Source organism: Tenrec ecaudatus, chromosome 6 (genome assembly GCF_050624435.1).
Source record: "Tenrec ecaudatus isolate mTenEca1 chromosome 6, mTenEca1.hap1, whole genome shotgun sequence".
In the NCBI taxonomy this organism is placed as follows: Eukaryota; Metazoa; Chordata; class Mammalia; order Afrosoricida; family Tenrecidae; genus Tenrec; species Tenrec ecaudatus.
Window position 1 is genome coordinate 168,412,153 of NC_134535.1, and position 23,813 is coordinate 168,435,965.

At 38.8% G+C, this 23,813-nt stretch overlaps 1 protein-coding gene and 1 non-coding gene across 2 annotated transcripts in view; one reads left to right on the forward strand and one right to left on the reverse strand.

The window, feature by feature from the left end:
- DNAJC1 (DnaJ heat shock protein family (Hsp40) member C1) overlaps positions 1–23,813 on the reverse strand; it is a 220,398-nt gene that overhangs the window by 81,699 nt on the left and 114,886 nt on the right. The window contains exon 8 of the mRNA XM_075552477.1: positions 12,870–13,033. Coding sequence (XP_075408592.1) covers positions 12,870–13,033 — 164 coding nt within the window. The remainder of the gene's footprint in view (positions 1–12,869; positions 13,034–23,813) is intronic.
- On the forward strand, positions 15,781–15,918 carry LOC142452296 (small nucleolar RNA SNORA47). Its single transcript, XR_012785313.1, has one exon. It is a non-coding gene; the product is annotated as a small nucleolar RNA SNORA47 (small nucleolar RNA).

Genomic DNA, 23,813 nt, shown 5'->3' on the forward strand with positions numbered 1-23,813 from the left:
TCATAACTGAATATCAACAGCCTGAACTCACCTGTTAAAAGGCAAAGATTAGCAGACTGGCTCAGAAAACATAGCCATCAGTCTGTTACGTGCAAGAGACACATCTTAAGCTCACAGACAAACAGACTAAGTATAAAAGGCTGGTGGAAAATACAGACGACAAACAGCAATTTTTAAAAAGCAGGTATTACAATCCCCGTCCCCAAGAAAATTGATCTCAAGGTGCAAACCATAATGCGAGGCCAGGATGGGCATTATACAATGCTCAAAGGATCAGTAGACCAGGATACAGAAGGCATAATAAATACATATGTGCCTAATGAGAAACCTGCAAAGTTCATCAAACTATTCAAAAGCTGAAAAAATAACTCAAAGACTCAACAATCATAGTATATGACTTTAATATACCACTATCAGAGAAAGACAGATCACTGGGAAAGAAGCTCAGCAATGCAGCTAAAGAGCTAAACACTACAATTAGGTGACTGGACCTGATTGACATTTATAGAGCTCTCCATCCAAAGGTAAATAATTCACATTCTCTTCAAGTGCACATGGCTCATTTTCAAAAATGGAACACATGCTGGGATACAAGTTGAACCTGAGTAAATTCAAGCACATAGAGATCACTCAGACATCCCTCTCGTACCACCATGCCATAAAGCTGGAGGACAACTAGAAAAACAAGGCCAAACAACTGGACGAGGAATAATGATCTTCTGTGACAAATGAGTACTGGCCCAGATTAGAGAAGAAATTAAGAAGTTTCTGGAAGCCAATGAGAATGAAAATACAATGTACCAAAACCTATGGAATACAGCAAAGGCAGTTATTAGAGGAAGTTTAATAGCAATTAATGCATATATGAATAAGGAAGAGAAACTTAGAACTGATAGACTATCACAAAACCTCCAGCAACTAGAACAGAGAAAACAACAACCCCTCCAATAGCAAAAGAAAAGCAATAATAAAGATCAGGGCAGAGTTAAACGAGTGGGAAGAGAACAATGCAAACAATCAGTGCAGCAAAAAGCTGGTTCTTTGAAAGGATTAACAGAATTGACAGACTGCTGGCAAACTTAACCAAGGAAAAGAAGGAGCAAATATTTATAGCCAGGATGAGGGATAAAACCAGGGAAATCACAATAGATTAAAAGGATAATCACAAAGTACTTTTAAAGTCTGTATTATAATGAATTTCAATAGTGTGGAAGACCCGATGAAAAATTTGGGAAAACAATCTCTCCCTAGATTATCCCAGAGAGAGGTCAAGAACCTCAACAGACCTATAGCAAAAGAAGAAATAGACATCAAGAAATCTCCTGGACCAGATGGCTTCACAGGAGAATTCTACCAAGCATTCAGGAAAGCTGACACCAATCCTCCACAAATTATTCCAGAGAAGAGAAAAAGATGACAAACCCCCAAAGTCATTCTACAAAGCCAGTATAACTTTGAAACCCAAACAGGGCAAGCTTCCCACAGGAATAGAGAACGACACACCAATATCTCTAATGAACATATATGCAAAACTCCTTAAAATATCGGCCAATAGAAAACAAAAATATGTAAAACACACCATCCATCATGATCCGGTGGGATTCATTCCAGGAATGCAAGGATGGTTTAACATCCAAAAGTCTGTCAATATTATTTGCAACATTGATAAGAAAAAGGATAAGAATCACATGATAATATTGATAGATGTAGAAAAAACATTTGACAACATTCAACGCCCATTCCTAATTAAGATACCAAAGAAAATAGGAATGGAAGGAAAATTCCTCAAGTTTATACAAGCTATTTACAAAATGCCAATAGCCAATAGTCAATGGAAAAAAAGACAAAAATAATCCCACTGAAAAAGGATGCCCCTTGTTCCCACTTCTTTTCAACATTGTACTGGCGGTTGTAGCTAATAACACAAGGCAGTAGAAGGATATTAAAGATATTCACCCGGGAGAGGAAGAGGTGAAACTAATGCTATTTGCAGACATCTGATTCTACACATTGAAAACCCCAAAAGCTCCACAATAGGAATACTGACAGCGATAGAGGAATAGAAAAGAGTGGCCGTATACGAGATAAATTAACAGAAGTCTACTGGTTTGCTATCAAGAAGGCTGTGCCCTTCATAATAGCCAAGAACAAACGGAAATATCTTGGGATATATCTAACCAAAACAACACAAGACTTATACAAGGAAAACTACAGAACCTTACTACAGAAAACCAAAAGCAACCTCCATGGATAGAAGAATATCCTATGATTGTGGATTCGGAGACTCAACATAGTAAAGATGCCAATCTAATCCAAGACACTCTGTAAGTTTAATGTTATCCTGATTCAAATACCAGCAAATTTCTTCAAAGAATTGGAAAAACTAACCAACTTCATATGGAAAGGAAATAAGCCCCAAATCAGCAGAGAACTCCATAGGAAGAAGAACAAAGACGGGGGTGGGGTGGGTGAGGGGGACTTGCCTTACCTGACTTTAGCACTTACTACACAGTCACAGTGGTCAAAACAACATGTTACTAGAATAACGACAGATACTCAGAACAATGGAAAAGAACAGAAAACCTAGAAATAAAACCATCAGCATATAGACAACTGATCTTTGACAGGGGCTCAAAAAGCATCAAGTGGGATGTGGATACCCTCTTTAACAAGTGGTGCTGGAAGCAATGGATAGCCACCCATAGAAAAATGAAACAAGACCCTTATCTCACCCCATGCACAAGAACAAACTCATGGTGGATCACAGACCTAGAAGTAAATCCCAGAACTATCAGGGCCTTAAACAAAGGAATAGGAACAAACCCAAGAACCTTGGCATAGGCTAATTGTAATAGGGAAGGGTATACACACAGATGAAGCGGAAATCAACAAATGGGATATACTAAGGTTAATACACCTGTGTGCACGGAAAGATTTCACCAAGAGAGTAACAAGAGAAACCATAGACTGGGAGAGGATTTTTAGAAATGATACAACAGACAAAGGGCTTACTACTAAAATCTACAATACCCTCCTAGCCTGCAAAAAGAGGCAAACAGCTAATCCCTTGAAGAAGTGATCAAAAAACATGGAAGAGAATTTTCACTAGGGAGGAAAGATGGATGGCCAATAGACATATGAGAATATGCTCCCAATCATTAGCTATCAGAGAAATGCAAATTAAAACAACCATGATCTACCACTTAACACTCTTAAGGATAGCCCAAATCAGAATATTGGAGAGAACAAATGGTGGCGGGGATGTGGTAAGATAGGAACTCTCCTCCACTGCTGGTGGTAGTGTAGATATGTACAACCACTGTGGAAGCCGTCTGGTGATATTTAAAGTAAATGGAAATTGAGTTACCTCCAACCCAGGAATCCCTCTACTGGACACATACCCATAAGCGGTAAGAACCAGACCACGACCAGTTGTCTGTGCTCCAATGCTTATTGTGGTGCACACAATCTCAAAGAATTGGAAACAACCTAAATTTCCATTGATAGACTAGTGGATTAGAAAACTGTGGCACATACACACAATGGAGTAATATGCATCACTAAAAAGCACTGATGATCACATGAAGCACATCATCTCATGGGAAGAGTTGGCAGAAATTATGCTAAGCGAATTGCCTCCAATCACAAAGGACAAGTACAACATGAGTCTGCTGAGGTAAGTATAATCAGCAGAGTAGGTACAGAAGGAAAGTCACTTATCTCACACTTTATGGGTTGAGGCATAGGTAATTGGGCGGGGTGGGGTGCTGCAGAACAAACCCAAGGATGTACACGTCTTTCCAACAAAAAGAAGGGAGAAGGTGGGGAGGAGGAGGAGGAGGAGAAAAAGGGGGGCAGAGTGAGACGATGGCACTGGGGGAGTAGGCCACACTAATCCATCCAGAGGGACGGTACTGTTTATGTCTCCACAGAAATGGGAGTGTGAGTGCCGACCCCACCATGGCAAGCCAAACATTGAGAACACTGTAACCACATGGAACAACTCACGAATACAGAGGTCTATAGGGCCAGCCCCAATCAGAGCCAAACTGACACAAGCCACCCCTAGAAGTATGTGCTGCAGAGGGGCTGGCCTGCCACACCCACACGGAAGCAAACCAAGAAGGAAAAAGAGAGAGCGAGAGTCTACACCCCATACTGGCACTCCAAGCCCTGAGGATGACATGCCTGCACGTTGCTGTTAAGTCACAGAGAGGATCGTAGGGCTGACAACAGTTCCAAGACATGATGTCCCCTTGCTGGCACATACCACAACAGAGGACAATATTGGGGACATACAGCGGGGAGTGAGTCCGGTCTGACACCCCCACAGTGGGGCGAACCACAAAGGGAACGTAATAGATCAGTAACGAGAGCAAAACCAAACCACAAAGCCCCTGAGTGGCCCCCAAAATAGACTTCAGGTTAGGAGGGGCAGTTCCTGGAATTCCCCCAGGACCAGTGGGGAGATAGTCATAAATAAAGGTCAGCAGACAGACCTGGAATTATGTATGCTTTTTGGTTTTGGGGTTTTTTTTGCTAGTTACTTCTTTTCCTTCAGTCTTTTGTTTTGTCTCTGTTATTGTTGTTTTGCCTGCCTACATAAGATAGGTATGGGAAGCAGCAAGCCTGAGGAGAAATCAATGGGACCAATGGTTCCAGAGGGACCTGAGGGGAGGAAGCAGCAGGGGAAAGGAGCAGTGAGCAAACGATGCCAGAGACAGCGGAACAAATAGGGAATTAAAAGCAACAACAAGGAGAACGTAGAGATCCTGGTGATGTTGAAGCAACAGCAATCTAGTTGAGAGGAATTACTAAGAGGCAGAAAAAGGGTGAGCATGATGGAGGGCAGGAGAAAGGTAAAAGAAATCAAGGAAAGATTTAGGAAACAAAGCTGTGGATAGAGGTATAAACCTAAGTGTACGCTTATGTAAATATATTAATTCATATATAGAGGTATTGGCCTATGTACATATATGTATATGGCACTACATTGAGAAACTGGATGGCCTTTGGGCCTCTGCTCAAACCCTCCCTCAATGCAAGAACACTGTTCTAACAACCTGGCACTCTGTCATGCTCACTCTCCTGACACGTTTTAGGAAGACAAAATGGGTGCATAAGCAAATGTGGTGAAGAAAGGTGATAGTGTCTGGCTATCAGAAGATATAGCATCTGGAGTCTTAAAGGCGTGAAGTTAAAGTAAGCAGCCATCTAGGAGAGAGGCAACAAGCCCACACAGAAGAAGCACAGCGGCCTGTGTGATCATGAGGTGTGGACAGAATCAGGCAACAGGCAATAGAAGACCCAAAACAACAACAAAAAACTTATTGTTGAGAATGAGGGGGGTTGGAGCACAGACCACAAACCAATTTGTAGACAATAGGACATCCCCTCACAGAAGGGTCACAAGGAAGGGATAAGTCAACTAGGGCTTAGTATAGCACCGATGAAACACAGTATTCCTCTAATTCTTTGAGGCTTCCCTACCCCCCACTATCATGACCCAATCCTGCCTTTCAGTTTTGGCTAGACTGGTACACTAGTACAGATAAGAGCTCATGACACATGGAATCCAGGTAAAAAAAAACCCTCAGGAGCAGAAATGGGAGTAGTGACACAGGAGGGTAGGGAGAAGGTGGAAGAAGGAGAGGAGGAAGGGGGAATTGAGGCAAAGATTGACACATAACCTCCTGTCCCCGGGGGGATGAACAACACAGATGTGGGCCCCTCCGCCCCAGGGGGATGAACAATAGAAACGTGGGTGAAGGGAGACAGCAGTCAGTTTAAGACATGAAAACAATAATAACAATTGATCAAGGGATCAAGAAGGTGGAAGGAGTGAGGAGGGAGGGAAAAAGAGGAGCTGATTCCAAAGGCTCAAATAGAAAGTAAATGTTTAGAAAATAATGATGGCAACATATGTACAAATATGCTTGATACAATGGATGTATGGATGTTAGAAGCAGTGTAAGAGCCCCTAATATAATTATTTTTTAAAATCAACTTAAAAAAACAGAATAAAGAAATACCATAGATGTATTAATGCATAACTTGCTTCTATTGATTGAGCCATGTGGAACTCTTGGCATTTAAATTTTTTTACCTTGAAAATAACAATTCTAAATTAAATATATCTTACTGACCTTGGTATTCAAATATTTTGATTAAAGAGAGGAAATACTGCTATACGAGGTTGTAAGGATTAAGTGAACTAGCCTATGTATAACATATAAGCACTCAAAAGGTGCTATCATGATGTTCGGTAATGATAAAAAAAGTTCTGTTTTCTTTAGTTGAGATGGAATTATCAGTAAATTCATGAAATCTGCCTACATGACTTATACAGAGGTACACTGCACACTGTCTACCATCACTCATGGCCAGGCCACAGGAAAGGATTTCAGTAAGTTTGTGGGGGGATATTTCATATTTTATTTTCTGACGAACTTTTTGAAGCCCCCTCATAAGCTCAGAGTAAACTTTCTCAGAAGCTTATCTCTAGATTATACCATTTTATATCAACTTTGTGGTATCTTACAATTACAGCTTTTAAAACTTTCCCAAACAAAGACTGAACAAAGCAAGTCTAGTGAGGGAGAAAGCTGGAGAAGCTCTTGGAGGGAGGGGGTCTCCAGACACATGTATTCATTGACATTTGGTTCTTGAAAAGAACTGAAGGAGAGTTTAACTGTAAATGAAAACTTTGAGTAGCAGGGTCCCCAAGAAAAGAAGATTAGAGTAAGGTAAGAGCTTTGTTTTATAGTTTTAAGTTTATCAAATATTTTAAAATATATTCTCTCATCCAAAAAATAGGAATGGCCTATAATTGAACACATTTATTCTAAAAACTAGTGATGCCAGAACCCTAAGAATCGAGTACTTTGTCTCCTCCCCCTCACTACTACGCTTCTCTCTGCAGAAGTCACCGGGACAAATTACTTTGGGCACTTGATTAATTTAACACAGGTTTACTGAGAGTCAAATGTGTGCCCGATTCTATGGTGAGTTCTCCACAAAGAGCATAAACACGGGTTCTAACGAGCATATACTACAGGGCTTTCAAATAAAAACACCCAGGAAAGCAACTGCTGCACAAAGAGCTCTGCAGACACAGATGAACCCAACAGGATGCAGGCAGGACGAAAGTACAAGTGAATGACCAGCAGATTTACACAGTTTTCAATACATCACCTCACCTTATGCAACCTCTATTCCTGAAGAGTTGTATAAAACTGAAACTTGAAATCAAACTAGTGTTTAAGGGGAGAAAGTACTCCTCAAAGTGGGGGAGTTTTGTAAAATGAATCATTATTTGTAAAGCAAACAATCGCCCCCTAAATTATCTGTGCACCAAGAGAAGTTCTACAAAAGTTGCTTTACACACATTAAGTGAAGATACGCGTTTGCACATTTTGGGGAAGCACAGCAGTAGCAACTGTTGGCAGACTGTATTCACAGTGCTGACTTTCAGTCCGGGGTTGAGAGCTGTCCCAGGCAGAGGGAGCAGCAAGGAAATGTTTGCTTTGCATAAGCACCCTGAAAGAGCACCTTTGCCCGCTTTATTCACTCTGATGTGTTCCCCTAGCACTTGGAGTCACAGGACCAAGTGGCCACGTACACATCCATCAAGAGGCACAGAGAATTCTCAAACAAACAGTCGTAGCATGATAAGCTTTAGTATTTGCCTTGTTCAGGAGCTTTTTCATCTATTCCACTAACTTTTTGTTGCTTTTCTTTAAAGTTTTGAATGCCTCAATAGTCAATAAATCAATATTCCTATCTTGAATATTAACAATACACTGTATTTTATAGTATGAAATATTCAAGTATAAATTTTAGCATAAGTAGACTTCAAGGGTCATTGAAGAAAAATACATACTTTTTCAAGTATTTTAAAGTATTCTCCTTCATATATGAGGCATCTTCAAAAAGTTCACAGAAAAATTCCATTATCTTTTCATTCTATTTTACGGAAACATTTTGAAGCCCCTCTCATATGCTTGAATACATAGATTAACAAACAGATTACTTATAAAATTATTTCAAATTAAGAGATCCAAACTCTAGCATTAGTAAAAATGGGAACTTACTAGGATCCCTAAATCCGACAGGTCAGGTAAATGAGAATCTACTGCGATTTTATTCTAAACCTAGGCACCATTAATTTCACTATTTGTCTCTAATTTTTCCATAATGTCCTTACAGTTGAGCCATCCAGTATGCAACAAAATACTCGAAACACAAGCAGCCAGTCCCAATATGGGTTCTAAACTTCAATTAATATAGCTTACTTTTTTCAGAGGACATCTCATACCAGTTCATGACCATTTGCATAAAAACCTTACTGTATAATATACTGTCATGATTGATGAGCTGTTACATAGTTTTACATGGGTAGAGTTGATATTTGGGGTGGGGATCCTGAAGTAATAATTGGGGTAGGTCAAACTATCTCCAGGCACATATTTAATTAAATTAAATTTAGAATAGTCCATAATTTACAAGCAATTTTGACAATAGGACAAAGAGATGAAACTACATAAAACTTCCTGGAGAATAAAGGTTTTTAATATCATCTGTGAACCTTCTCAAACTATGCATATTTTTGCTATGATCATATGGGAACAAGCTAGAGTGTGAGCCACAGATTTGATGATTTATTTATCCAGAATAAATCAGGAAGAGATTAAGGATACAAAGACAAACAAGTTGGAGACATAGGGAATACAGAAAGACTGTATAATATACATGAAATTGGAGTTCAGGAAAAACAGAAGAGAATGGAGCAGAAGCAATATTTTAAGAGATAAAATTTGGGAATCTTTCATACTTGAGGAAAGGCTTTAAGTCACAGAATTAAGAAGCACTTTGAACACTAAATGGATGAATCACATCCAGGTACTTTCTAATGAAACTGATAACAAACCAGAGTTAATTAGAAAATAATAAAGGTATGAATACAAAAAGACAAACTGCATTTAAAGAAATGGAAGCTAAACAAACTAACAAAGCCAAACCAAACAAACACCTGGTTCCAGTGTATAGCGATCTAATATGGGGTTTTGGAGACTACATCTTTATGGTGGCAGGACAGCCTCATGTTTCTCACACCAAATGCTTGGTGAGTTTGAACCACTGACTTTGTAGTTAGTAGTTCAATGCTTACCTGACACCACCACCAGAGGTAAAAATCCACTGCTGGAGGTATGTCTGACTGAAAGCTAGAAATCAATAAAATTATGTGTTGAAATAAAATGTTTTCAAACTAAAATTCTACATTTATTAATAATATCCTCTAACTATTAAAATCGAAAGAAGGAAGACAAGTATAATAACTAATTATCAGTAGAACAAAAATTAAATGCTAAGGGAAACCATTAGAAATGGGAAAAATAACTCGTTAGAATTATAGAGATACTGAAGTTATGATGCACAAAAGAGGTTAAGTAGGTGAAAAGTCTAAATAAATAGAATACATAAACATTATAATAGTTTATGAACATTAAAATGTATATAATCAAATTAAAATACATAATAAAGAAGCAAAATGCAGTAAGACAGATGCAAAATAGATTTGTGATGTCTTGCACAAAAAACATCAAAAGATTAATCATTAAAATTAGTAACTTCTGGTCATCAAAAGACAGTATAGTAAAGGACTAAAAGGCAGGTCAAAGTGGGAGAAAATATGTGTAAACCACTTCCTGAACATTTACAATGCAGTGAGATATAAATCCATTCTAACTCCAAACTCATTGCCATGGAGTCGATTCTGAGGCACAGTGACACTATAGGACAGGGTTTCTGAGACTGCAACTCCTGATGGGAGCAGAAAGCCTCGTGTTTCTCCTGCGGAGTGGCTGATGGCTATGAGCAGCTGATCTTGATTTCCTTATTGGGAAATCCACTAGAGAGATATAAGTCATAACAAAAGCACAGAGAAAACTACCAAAGCCGGTGAAGGTGTGGAGGAGCTCCAATTCTCACACACTGCTGGTTGGATTGTAAAAGGATATAACCACAGAACAAAGTGGATGGTACTAGTTTAAAAAGCTAGATATGGAAATCCCATACAGGCCAGCAATTCTACTACTAAGGCACATCTCCTAGAGGAATAAGAGCAGTAACAAGCACAGATGTATGCTTATCCACGTTCACTGTACCATTATTATTATTATTTTTAAACGTTTTATTAGGGGCTCATACAACTCTTATCACAGTCCATACATATACATACATCAATTGTATAAAGCACATCTGTACATTCTTTGCCCTAATCATTTTCTTTTCTTTCTTTCTTTTTTTTTTCCCTTTTTTTACATTTTATTAGGGACTCATACAACTCTTATCACAATCCATACATATACATACATCAATTGTATAAAGCACATCCATACATTCCCCGCCCCAATCATTCTCAAAGTATTTGCTCTCCACTTAAGCCCTTTGCATCAGGTCCTCTTTTTTTTTCCCCCTCCCTCATGTGCCCTTGGTAATTTATACATCGTTATTTTGTCATATCTTGCTCTATCCGGAGTCTCCCTTCCCCCCCTTCTCTGCTGTCCCTCTCCCAGGGAAGAGGTCACATGTGGATCCTTGTAATCAGTTCCCCCTTTCCAACGCACTCACCCTTCGCTCTCCCAGCATCGGCCCTCACACCCTTGGTCCTGAAGGTATCATCCACCCTGGATTCCCTGTGCCTCCAGCTCCCATATGCACCAGTGTACAACCTCTGCCCTATCCAGCCCTGCAAGGTAGAATTCGGATCATGGTAGTTGGGGGGAGGAAGCATCCAGGATCTGGGGGAAAGCTGTGCTCTTCGTCGGTAACTGTACCATTATTTATAAACAAGATAGAAACGGCCTATAAGCTCTCTGTGGTAGTCACCTAATCTGGTGATTGCCAATGAGATGTCTGTGTGGGCGTGGCCTTCTCCTGAGAATTCTGGGAAAGCTGGTACTTCCTCCTTCAAGGTAGAAGACATCTCTCTCTCTGCTACTCCCTGGGAGACATTGCAGAAGATAAGCCACATGTACGCGACCAGACCTTGGAAGCCGGAGAAGCCAGAGAGAGACCCCTGTTAGCCCTGAGATGCTTACAACGCCACTGGACCCAAAGACTTTCTACCCACTGGCTTGTGCTCATCCTGCATTTGGCATCATTGCATGTGTTCTGTGAGTCTGAAGAGGACTTTATAGATTGGTATCAGACATATGGGCTAATTATCGGACTTATGGACTTGGCTGGGATGTTTTCTCAATGTTCAATTGCTCTTGTATATAAATCTCTTTCTTATACACATAGGTGTGTCAATGGATTTGTTTCTCTAGTCTACCCAGACTAACACACTCTCATCACATGGACAGATAAACAAGCCAGAGTACATACCATGAAACACCTCATTAAGGAGGATTAAAATGGAGGCTATTAGCCTGAATGAAACAAGTCAATTACAAAAGAAGAATAATCCGAGGCCATTATTATAAAGAGTCAAGAAAAGGTTTACAGAAGAAACACTCTTTGATGGATACCAGACTGAAAGGGAAAAGAGGTAATTCACGAACTAGAGATGGTGCCCAGCAACCACTACAAACACTGCATCAAGGGGTACAAAGAAAAGATCATATATAATACAGGAGTTGGTAACATAAAATGACTAATGCAAAAAAAACTCACTGGGAGGATAAAAGTATAAAAGACAAAGATACTATCATACACGCAATCCTGCAGTGACAGCTAACATGCACGAGTAGAAACATAGGTAGACATACACGCTGAACAGATGTGGGAAGACAAATGGGAGGTCATCCACAAGTTTATACAGACTTGATAGAGAAATACTCCTGCATACATCTTTGTATGGACTGTAAATATATCTATGGATTTTCTCTGTAAGTTTTTACTCACACTATAATAACAAAGAACAAAAAAAGCGAGGCAGCCCAATTTAAAAAAAAAAAGACTTGAAGAGACAGGTCACAAAGAAGAAAATGAATGTCCAATAAACATCAGCAAGGGTGCTCAATTGTATTATTCATCTGAGCTTTGCAAATTAAACCATTGTTGGATACCACTGCATAATGACCACAGTGGGTAAAATATAAAAACAGGCATTTTTATAATCTGTTAGTGAAGTAAAAATTGACGCAAACAATATGTGAAGTGGGGGAGGCAGGTTGATGAGAGGTTTGAACTGTTGAATACATAGTTGATGCTCTGAAATGTAACCCCCCACTTAAATTCACAATAAAAAATTTCATTTATTGAAAAAGAATTGATGAGAACATTGTGGCAAAACTAAACATTCATACAGCAGTATTTATGAAAGCTGAACTATACATATACTGCAAGGCCTTACAAGTGCAAAACTAAAAATTTACATTATGTGCCTACTAGAATACATGTGTATGACTAGTTATGCGAAAATCACTTATTGTAGCCCCCAAATGGAACTAAAATAAATTGGTATATTTATAATTAGATTATTACAGAGACAAAAATGAACAAACTACTGCTACGTGCCATAATAAATAACAGAGAAAGCTCATAAAGAGGATATTGACTAGAGGAAGTTAGATGTAATAAAACAGCTTACAGGATGATTTAGCTAAACTGCAAAAGGAAGGCCAAACCAACCACGGCGTTAGAAGTTAAGGACAGCTGTAATCCCGGAGAGGCTGAGAAAAGGGAGGGCTGAAGGAAGTGTGAGGGAGACTCTGGACCCCAGCACTGGCACTATTCTGTTCTCCACTCGGTGATGATTAACTTGGTTCGGTTTGTGTACATTCACCATGAGGAACCTTTGCATGTCATGCACTTTCCTGCAAGTCTTTTACTCAGTCAGAACATGTCTTAAAATTCTTTACCTGTTTTTTTTGTGTTCTGTTCCTGTTTTCCAGCCAATCATCCATTTGCTCTTCAATTTCTTCTATTGAAGTTCCATGATCATAAGATTCAATATATGTGCTTTCTAAAGGCGCGTATACAGGAAATTCAGGTTTGGGTTTTTTTACTTTAACTTTCTTCTGTTCTAAAAAATGTTTAAAAGAACCAATTATTGAGATTTGTAGAAAATAATTTCTAGCATTTAATTCATAGACCATATACTGAAAGAATAAGTGAATATTGTTATTTCATCAAAGTAAAGTTGCTTTGCTATAAATACCTGGCCCTAAACTTTACTGTACATTAAACCACTCCATTGTTTGCAAATAAGAATTCAGAGATAGTGGTGATGTTCATGATATTGCCACCACGTCCATTTGTCTACTATATTTTTCATTTTCAAAGTAATTTTTATCAAATATTTCATTTTGGAGCCCAGTCTTTAGTATTTTAAATCCTACCTTTACAATTTAATAGTAATATAATCTTAGGAGAGAGTAGCTTAACTGTTATTATTAAAAACCTAATAAAATCTACTGCTTGAGTTATATCTCTACATTTCTAGTGGAAATGTGAAATTATTACAAACCTTTTGGAAAGCTATATAAGAATCTCGATGCAAACAAAAGCATAACCTTTTCCCAGTAATTAACCAAGAAATGAAAGTGTTAGGTGACTGCATGAGTGTATATGCATGGATATGTACATGTGTGAGACTATTATTTCTCTATAGAGATAGGAAACTGCTAATACAGTGAATATTTTAAAGTTTTATTGAAACAATTAATATAATTCAAAAGTTCAATCATATTAAAAAGAATTGTACAATCATCACCTCACTTAATTTTGGAACATTTTTTCTTATACTTATCGTTATTATGAATGATTAATAAATGAAGTGAATAGTTATTGATGATACAGGCCTACTTAGGAATATTAAGTCTCCATTAGAAGATACTTGCATAGAGCCAGATTAGTTGACTCAGAGATTTCCATGACTTTGAGTAATTTATGCTAGCTGCAGAAAAGTATGCAAAATTTCATATTTATAAAACAACGCCGCTATAACCCCACACACATGCATGTGTACAAATTCATGCATACAACATTTTTGTAAACATGAAAAATTTTGGATAAACACCTACTGTGTGTATGGGAAAGGGGTGCTGGTGGCAGAGTTGGGTAAGTATTAGACTAACTACCAAAAACCCACCAGTCACTCAATGGGAGAAAGATAGGGCTATCTGCTCCTAAGACGACATTCAGTCCCAGAAACCCAATGCAGGCTTCCTCTGAGCAGGAATCAGCTAGTAGCTTTCTCAACTCTTGTTATCTATTTTTCTATGTTTTCCAGTGTAAGAAACCCAGGAGAGATGAATGAATAGAGACAATAACCAGAATAAGGGCTTCAAGGGGGTTTGCTGGAGGTGGTGGGGGAAGTGAATATCAAGGAGTTCATGAATAAAGAAAATGTTTTGAAATTGATTGTGGTAGCAATTGCGTAACACTGCTTGAAGTGACTGAAATATGGAATGGAATGATGTCTAGATTAGCTCCTAATAAAATGGTCTGAAACAACACGATACACACACATACCTTGTATACATCTATCTGAATGCATATTTAAATATTTTAATTAAATCATGGGTATAAAAATAAAAATTTATAAGACTATCTGGATAAATCAATATGAAAATTCAGATTTCTGAAACCAACAAACTAATACCTTATTACCTTATTGAAAATTCACTAAACCATGTATTATTTTAATAATAGAGCCAAGACCGAAGCATATAACATTTACACTTGTCAAAAATCTTACATAAAAAAATGTTCTCCAAAACTAAATGATCTGAGAAAAATGCATAAGTGAATAAAGGACTTCAATTCCATAACCAATCGGATATTTTCTCTAATTGTCTAGTTCTAATATTATTTATATAATTAGCATGGGCCCAGGTATCACAGATTTGGGAATCCTGTGAACACATCACTATTATTTCAAGAAAAACAAATCTAAGAATTTTTTAGTTGGCACCATGATGAATTCTACAGGAAAAAAAAGGCGTTGGCCTAAAATGTTGAGTATTCTGTGTTACAGGTCTAAGTCTTAACATCTAATAACTCATGGGTTTCAGGTTTAACATGGTTTCTAACCGCAAGTGAGATCGATAAACGTGAAGAGCAGAAGTAAAGCTGATGCTTCAGTAAGTGCCCAGTGAATTAAGAAAAAGGGTCTCCCCTCCAAAGTAAAAAATATTCAGTAAGAGTATCAAAGGAATGAGAAATGAGCCAAGTATCACCTGAAGGGAGTCCTTCAGCTCAATGCTCTTTCTAAACAAAAGGCAAAAAGTTTAGGCTCAAAAAAATGCACGTTTAGGGATAAGTTGCCAATCTTCATACAGTTAGAAACGTGCACTACGCAATTATTTTTTTCAAAAGCAGGGTTATTGGCACTTTACCCACGTATCATACAATTTAATAGTTCAACTTTATCAAGAAGAGCTGCAACCTGAGAAATTTTCATCTTTCTTGTTCTCATTGTTATTCATGTCATTATTATTTTTTAATTGTTGCAAAAATATACATAACAAAACACTGTTCAATTCCACAACTTCCACATGTATAGCTCAGTGTCATGGATCACCCTTTGTTGTGCAACCATTATTGATATCCTTTACCAAATTATTCCACCACCATTAGCATAAATTCAATGGGTCTAAGTAAAAAGTCTTCCACCTTCACCCATGGTAACCACTGGACAGTTTACACAATTTATGAGCCAACTATTATGGTAAAAAAAATTTTTGTCTCAGTGTGCCAAAAATTCATCAGAGCAAACACATTTACCAAATTGTGATTCAGCATATTGGCCATAAAGGAGAGCAGTAGTGGAGGACTGAGAAGGTCAAGCAGCTCTGTACCATGCTGCCATCCACTTGTCAAGGCCTCCAAAAGGGAAGGGTCGCCAGGGCAGAGGATGCCCCTCTGTCACCTTCAGAGAAGCAGTTCCCTGCTAGCCAACATTGCATTAGAGGGAGAGAGGGAGAGAGGGAGAGAGGGAGAGAGGGAGAGAGGGAGAGAGGGAGGGAGGGAGAGAGGGAGAGAGGGAGGGAGGGAGAGAGGGAGAGAGGGAGGGAGGGAGGGAGAGAGAGAGAGAGAGAGAGAGAGAGAGAGAGAGAGAGAGAGAGAGAGAGAGAGAGAGAGAGAGAGAGAAACACAAAGAGAACAGTATGCTGTTGTTGCTGCTAGGTTATGTCCTACTGAGTCCGTTTCAACTCCTAGTCATTTGATGCCTTTGAGTTTCATTTGTTTTGGTTTTAGCAGCCACCTGACGTGACAAAGCAAAACTGTCCCATAGGATTTTCTAAATTGTAATCTTTATGAGAAAATTGTTAGGTCTTTCATCCCATGGAACTGCTGGGTAGGTTTGAATTGCCAAGCTTTCCAAGTAGCAGGCTAGTGCTCAACGGCTGCTCCTGAAGTATAGGAGGGGGTAACCCTCCACCCCACCCTACGCCCCCAAAAAACAGAAACAAGCTCTGCTGGGCGGAGCTATTGTAGTATGCATTTTTCCCGCTAGGTGAGCATCAAGCAACTAGCTCTGAGTTACTGCACCCAGTGGTGTCACCTGGGAAGGTTCTCTGATCAGAGTGAATTTTTTCTAAAGCAGTTTCTCTTGAACCCCGTTTTTATTGGGGGGGGGGTTGTTTTGTAATGGTCAATTTAAGAGAACAGTGTGTGGCTGTGAAATTTTGTTTTCTGCTTGGGAAAAATGCCACCGGAACTGTTGTGATGTTGAACACATTTTGCAAGGACAGTGCTATGGGAAAAACCACTCAAATATATGAGTGATTTTCTCATTTCAAAAATGGTGAAATGTTGATTGATTGCCAAACCTTGTTTTGGACATGCGTCAACTTTCCAAATGGACAAAAAGGTTGACAAAATGTGTGCACTTGTGCTCGAAGACTGACAATGGACCATTGAAGAGATGGGGAAGTTATCTGGACTGCCTTGGAGCTTGGTTCAGGGAATTGTAACAGAAGATTTGGGAATGAGAAGGGTCACTTTGAAATTTGTGCCTCGTGTTCTGACTGACCAGGAAAAAGTGCATCGAGTGGAAACATGCCATGCGCTGAAAGAACAGCTCTGAAGCGACCCAGACTTTTCCCCCAAGGTCATTACTGGTGATGAGACATGGTGCATTCTTACAATCCCAAAAGCAAACATTAATCAAGCCAGTGGGAGATGCAAGAATCACCTCGCCCCCCAAAATGCTCATCAAATGAAATCAAAGATCAAGACAATGCTCAATGGTTTTACTGATGTGAGGGGGATAGTGCATTTAAAGTTCATTCCACCAGTCAGACTGTTAATCAAGCTTTCCATTTAGAGGTTCTGAAAAGATTGCTTAACAGTGTGCGACAAAAAATGACCTGATTTTGTGGCAGATGGGGGACTGGTTTTGCCACCACGACGATGTACCTGCTCACGCAGCCATCTCAGTGCACCAGTTTTTGGGCAAAAAACAGCATGCCCCTGACCCAGCTGACCTCACTCTATGCAACTTCTTTTTGTTTCAGCAAATGGAGAGGGACATGAAAGGGGAGTGATTCATTACACAGAACAGGTGAAGAAAAAAATAAGGTGCTATTAGCCATCCAAACAGATGAATTTGAAAAATGTTTCCAAGAATGGAAACACAGACTTGACCAATGTATTAAATGTAATGGAGAGTGCTTTGAAGGAAAAAAGGTTGTTTTGTAAAAAAATTTAAGTACATAGCTTTTTACAGGGGGGGGATTTCATTTTTGGGTTTTTTGGGGGGAATACCCTTGTAGTATAATGGATTTTAAATTAAGCCAAGTCACACCATCGTAAACTTATCGTTTTCTTTTTCCAGGGACAGAGACGTTCTCTTTGGAAAAATGCTCAGAACGAGCCAACAGAAATAAAACAACTTGAAAGAGAAAAGGAAGCAAATTGATATCAGTTTTTAGCACAATACTTTAAATCCATTAGTGGATAGTTAGAAAAGTTAGAATAATAAATAGACTTGAAACCATGTCATGAAATGGATGGCGGGAAAAATAGATCAAGAAAGAGAAAAACCTGGGCTCTATTCTTTATACACTACTGACCTCCTTCACCTCACTGCTCTGAGCCTTCAAGTACACCAGCCAGTCTAACAGCATAGTGGAGGGATTAAACGTTGAGTTGTATACTTTATGAAGGTGTTTTAAACCCCAAACAGGAATAGAGCCTTATCTCAAACTCAGCTAATAAAAGTTCCTTCACTCTGACCTGCTTCTCCCCATGCCACTCAAACCTTAAAGTCATCAACATTTCCTTCATCCTAACATCCTATATGAAATCCACCAGGAAACCTTGTCTCTGCCTCCAGAATACACTTGGAATCCCATTGCTACCACACTGACTCAATCAATCGTCAATCCTTGCCTGCATTACTATAAGCAGCCCCAACTGGTCTCCTTGATCAAGTTCTTCTCTGCTTTGGTTTATTCTTAAGCTAGCAGTCAGACTCTCAGTACCTGATTTCTCAATCAAGACTTCCTGGTGGAGTTCATATAGGATGTTAAAATGAAGGTAGAGTTCATATAAGATGTTAAAATCAAGGTTTGGATGACACTGGAAGAAGCAGGTCAGAGTGAAGATGCTTTAGCAGGAACTTACAGTAGTTTCAGATAATAGCTCTATTTCTGCTTAGGATTTAAAACACCTTCATAAAGCATATACCTCTATTGCTTTCCCCCATATTATGGATTGAACTGTAGTCCCTCACAATATGCGCTGAAATCCTAGCTCCTGAACCTGTGAATAATTTTTTCTTTTGTTATGTCATGGACCACATACAGGCACAAGGCAGACTTTCAACCTACCGTATATACTCGAGTATAAGCTTATCCAAATATCAACTGAGGCATCTAGTTTTACCACAAAAACTGCATTAAAAATGTGCTGAAAAAAAAACTTGGCTTATACACGAGTATATACAGTAATCACGTCTGAGCTTCAAGATAAGACTACGACAGAGACAAATCATGTACAGCAGGAACACCATGGACCGCAGGTAGTTACTTTAGCAGATGCAATCAACAAGGAAAGACCTCTTTCTAGAGACCTATCCTGAATTCAATCTCCTGAAAAGTGCGAGAACAAATTACTGTTCCTTCAGGTCGCCTACTCGTGGTAATTGTCCTGCTGTTGTTACAACACTAGATAACCAAGTCATCCTTCTACTGATCCTTTGTATGCCTTTCCATTTCAGTGAAAGTAAAAGCCAACTGCTTACAATGGTTTATTAACGCTCGAGGTGACTTATGCCGGCCATTCCACCTCATTATCACTTCTCTGAGCCCACTGTGGTCTACTTTCTCCCAGGTTTATTTAAGCTCCCGCTTTCTTGCTATTCCTCATGCACACTGAGGTGTCTGATGCTCCCTCTATCTCAGACCCACCTCCCTCATCTGCTTGGCTCACTCCTTATGAGTTCTTCTTTGCCCACCCTCTCTAAATAACAGTACGCCTACCACACCCACATCTACTCACTTGCTTATACCCCATCCTGCTGCTTCCCACATTAGCATTTATGACTGCTCACCTTATTTGCTGATCTGTTTCACCACTAGAGCATTAGTTCTACCTGTTAAAGGATTGTTGTCTACTTCCTTCACTGTTGAAAATCTGGGGCTCAATAAATACTGAATAAATGGAAGAAAAAGCTCTTCATCAGGGCAGATCTGGGATTAAAAACTAGCCCCTGTAACCTACTAGCTCTTTTGCCTTAAGTCCTTCAACAGTCTGTTCGAAAAGTTCGGATAATAAGGAGATTTGATAAGGGAATGCTATTAGTACTACATTTCATAGTTTGTCGTGAAGAGTAAATTGGATCAAAACATACAAAATGATTAGCACAGTATATAGAAAAAATGAAACACTCAATAAATTTTAGCTATTTTACTATAAAGAATTGTGCAAAAACATAGTATTCTTATGTTTAAAAAAATACTATCCGGAGAAAAAAGAGGTCCAATAAAGGATCACATTGGTAGGAGACCTTGTAAGGCAAGTGTGGGCCTGGTGGGAAACAGCTAAGGGAAAAGGGCAAAAAGCGTAAGAAGCAAAACTAATATTTATTTTCACCTTATAATTTAAAAAAATGCCAGATGAAAACTTTTAATTAATTAATTTCATTCAATTTTGTGAACTTAGCATGTTAGGAATGCTACAAATATAGTGGTATATTGAATATACTTCACCAATATCATAATTCAAAAGCATCAACTCTTCTGGGTTCGTTTTGTCCAGCTTTCACAAGCATCTACGGCACATGAAACAGCATGGCTTGTTTGAGTCAGGGGCACTTTATTCCTCAAAGTGAACCCTCTCCTCTCTAACACTTTAAGGAGGTCTTCTGCAGTAGGCTTTCCCAATACACTAAGTTGTTTCTTTCCCTTTTAAATTGTGAATTAAGTGTGTGTGTGGGGGGGGGATTTACGTTTCAGACCGTCAACTCTGCATTCAACAGTTCAAACCAGGCGTCCACCTTCGCTCCCCCTGGGGTTTTGCCTCACTCTGTTGTGGTCCTCCATCTTTCTAGTCCACGTGTCAACCCTCTAGTCTGTTGCTTCATCTTCCATCCTGTACCGAGCTCTTGGTAACCTCCAAAGTCTGTTCTTTATGGTATTCAAGTCTTTGTCTTGGTTCTTATCCCCATCAAAGCTGTCAATATTTGTCCTTTTGTGAGCCACTGGCTTCGCTCAGGACATGATTTTCTTGACCGTTATGAGACTGACTTTGAATCCAAGTATAATAGAATCCTTGACAACTTGAATTTCTTTTCCTGTTTATCATGATGCTGTCTATGGGCCCAGTTGTGAGGATTTTGGTTTTCTTTACACCAAGTTGCAATCCATAATGAAGGCCGCATTCTTTGATCTTCATAAACAAGTGCTTCAAATCCTCTTTTGAATATCTAAGGTTGCTAGTGAGCCTTCCTCCAATCCTGATGCACTGTTCTTCAGAAAGTCCCGTTTCTTGGATTATTTGCTCAGTCTGCAGATTGCATAATAATAGTGCAAGTACACCATTCTGGCATATAGTTTTTCTGATTTTCAACCATCTGGTATTTCCTTCTATTTACACGGCTGCTTCTGGGTTTATGTACAGGTTCTGCATGAGCACAATTAAGTGTTCTGAAATTCCCACTGTCCATAGTTTCTTATGATCCACATAATTGAATATATTTGCAAAGTCAACAAAATAACAAGTGAACATCTTTTGATATTTTATGCTTTCTGCGAAATCTATTGACATCAGCATGATATTCCTCATTCCACATCCCCTTGGGAATCTGGCTTACATTTCTAACCCTGTCTGTACTGTTACAACTATGTTTTCATTATCTTGAAATTATTAAACTATATATCTGACAAAAGAATTCATATCCATATGATATAAAAATAACTCAATACTCAGTACTGGAAAAAACAATCCAATTAGAAAATAGGCAAAATCATGAAGAAAGTTTTCACGTAAAAGGAAATGCGGAGGGCAAATAAGCACATGAAAACAATGATCACTAGCCTTACCAAATGCAAATTAACTATGATGAAGCATCACTATACACCCATAAGAACAGTTAAAATATTGGTAATAATAAATTCTGGCATAGCCAGAGAGAGCCTCAATGATTCCACATTGATGGTGGAAATGCAAAATGGCACAACCACTCCAGAAAACAGTTGACAGTTTATACATATATTTGTTATAAGACCAAGCAAGTGAAATTCTGGGCCTTTATCCCAGGTAAACAAAAACTTAGTTTCTCACAGTAGTGTGCACGATTGCTCAAAATAGTTCTATTTGTAATAAGCTAAACTGTAAGCGACCAAAATGTCCTACAATTGGTGGTCAAATAGTCACTGTGCATCCATTTCAGGGAATATATTCTCCAACAAAAAGGATGAGTGAGGGGGGGAATGAATGGCTGATGAAATATGGAACTAGGGTAGATCTCAAGGACATCATGTTGAATGAAAAAAGCCAATCTCACAAAGTCACATATTATATAATCCTCAAAAATCACATGATCCAATGAGTTAAAAAGACGGTAAACAGATTAGAGCAGTTCTTAACCTGTGGGTTGTGACCCCTTTATGGGTCCACAGACCGTTTCACAGAGGTCGCCCAATTCATAACAGTAGCAAAATTACAGTTATGAAGTAGCAACAGTGATGAAGTACAGTTATAAAGTAGCAAAGTAATTTTATGGTTGGGGGGGGCACTACGTGAGGAACTGTATTAAAGGGTCACTGCATTAGGGAAGTTGAGAACCACTGGATTAGAGGTTTCCAGACATAAGAGATGATGAGTGTGACGGTAGGGGTGACTATAGAAGGGAAGCCAGTTGATTGGAGTGGTGGTAACATGAATAGATACAAATGGTAATCTAGCATAAAAGTACAGACACATTTTATACCAAAGTCTATTTCCTGGTTTTGATACTATCTTGTGATTACATAAAATATAACCAGTGCAGAAACTGGGAGGTGGGTACATGGAACCTTTGCAACTGCCTACGAATCTGTAATTCTTTTTGTTTGGATTTGAAGACTCTGCAAATGGATTTTGGGCTTTCACAAGTTAAACCATGATATCGTTCCCTACTTCGGATATGGATTTTATTACTAGAATTACAATCCTTGAATCACACAGGCTTGTATGCTTTTTCCATTTAGATGGCAGCTTGTTTGAAGATAACCCTTTAAAGGCCCCAGCATATATTCTGATAGGCAGGCACCATCTGCTTTCTTCACCACACTTTGCTATAGCACCCATATCTTCAATGATCTCTTCATGAGAGTGAGTATCAAGTAGGACCGTGCCAAAAGAACTAATTGTTGTCAGGGTGCAGTGTAGCAACAATGAAGCACACAAATTTCCTCTAGTTCCTAAATGCTTCCTCCCCACCCCACTATCATGATCCCAATTCTACCTTACAAATCTGCTTAGACCAGAGGATGTACACTGGTACAGACAGGAACTGGAAACACAGGGAATCCAGGACGGATGATCCCTTCAGGACCAGCGGTAAGAGTGGCGATGCGGGGAGGGTGGAAGGAGGGTGGGGTAAAAAGGGAGAACCGATTACAGGGATCTACATATAACATCCTCCCTGGGGGACGGACTACAGAAAAATGGGTGGAGATGTCGGACAGTGAAGATAAGACAAAATAATAATTTATAAATTATCAAGGGTTTATGAAGCAGGGGAAAGTGGGGAGGGGGGGGAAATGAGGAGCTGATGCCAGGGGCTTACGTGGAAAGCAAATGTTTTTAGGATGAGGGTAACGAATATACAACTATGCTTTATACAATTGATGTATGTATGGATTGTGATAAGAGTTGTATGAGCCCCTAATAAAATGATAAAAAAAAAAAAAGACCGAATTGTTTTTAGACTGGGGCTATGATTAAGTGCAAGTCAAAGTCCATTCATATACATCACGAATCTATAATTATTTCACTGTAAAAAGTTAAATATAAAAAGCAATACAATGATTTTATTGTAACAATTATAACAAAAGGAAAAACCCCTAATACTAGGTAAATAGGTCCTTGTGGCTTGGGATAAAATGTCCAGTAACAGCAGTAAACCTGGTTTCAAGAGTACCACATCTCATTATTTAGGTAGTCCCAGTTTATAACCTGTTTGAGCTAGGATGACCACACTTAAAACCCTACTCTTTTTGTGTGTACATTTGATTATTAGTGATATGTATTGCATATTACTGCATATGTACGATATTACAGCATGCAATTAGCTAGTAGTATTCTCATGTTCACTCAGAGAGGTTTAATTTTAATATTTATTGTTCAAAATATGACCATATACTCAT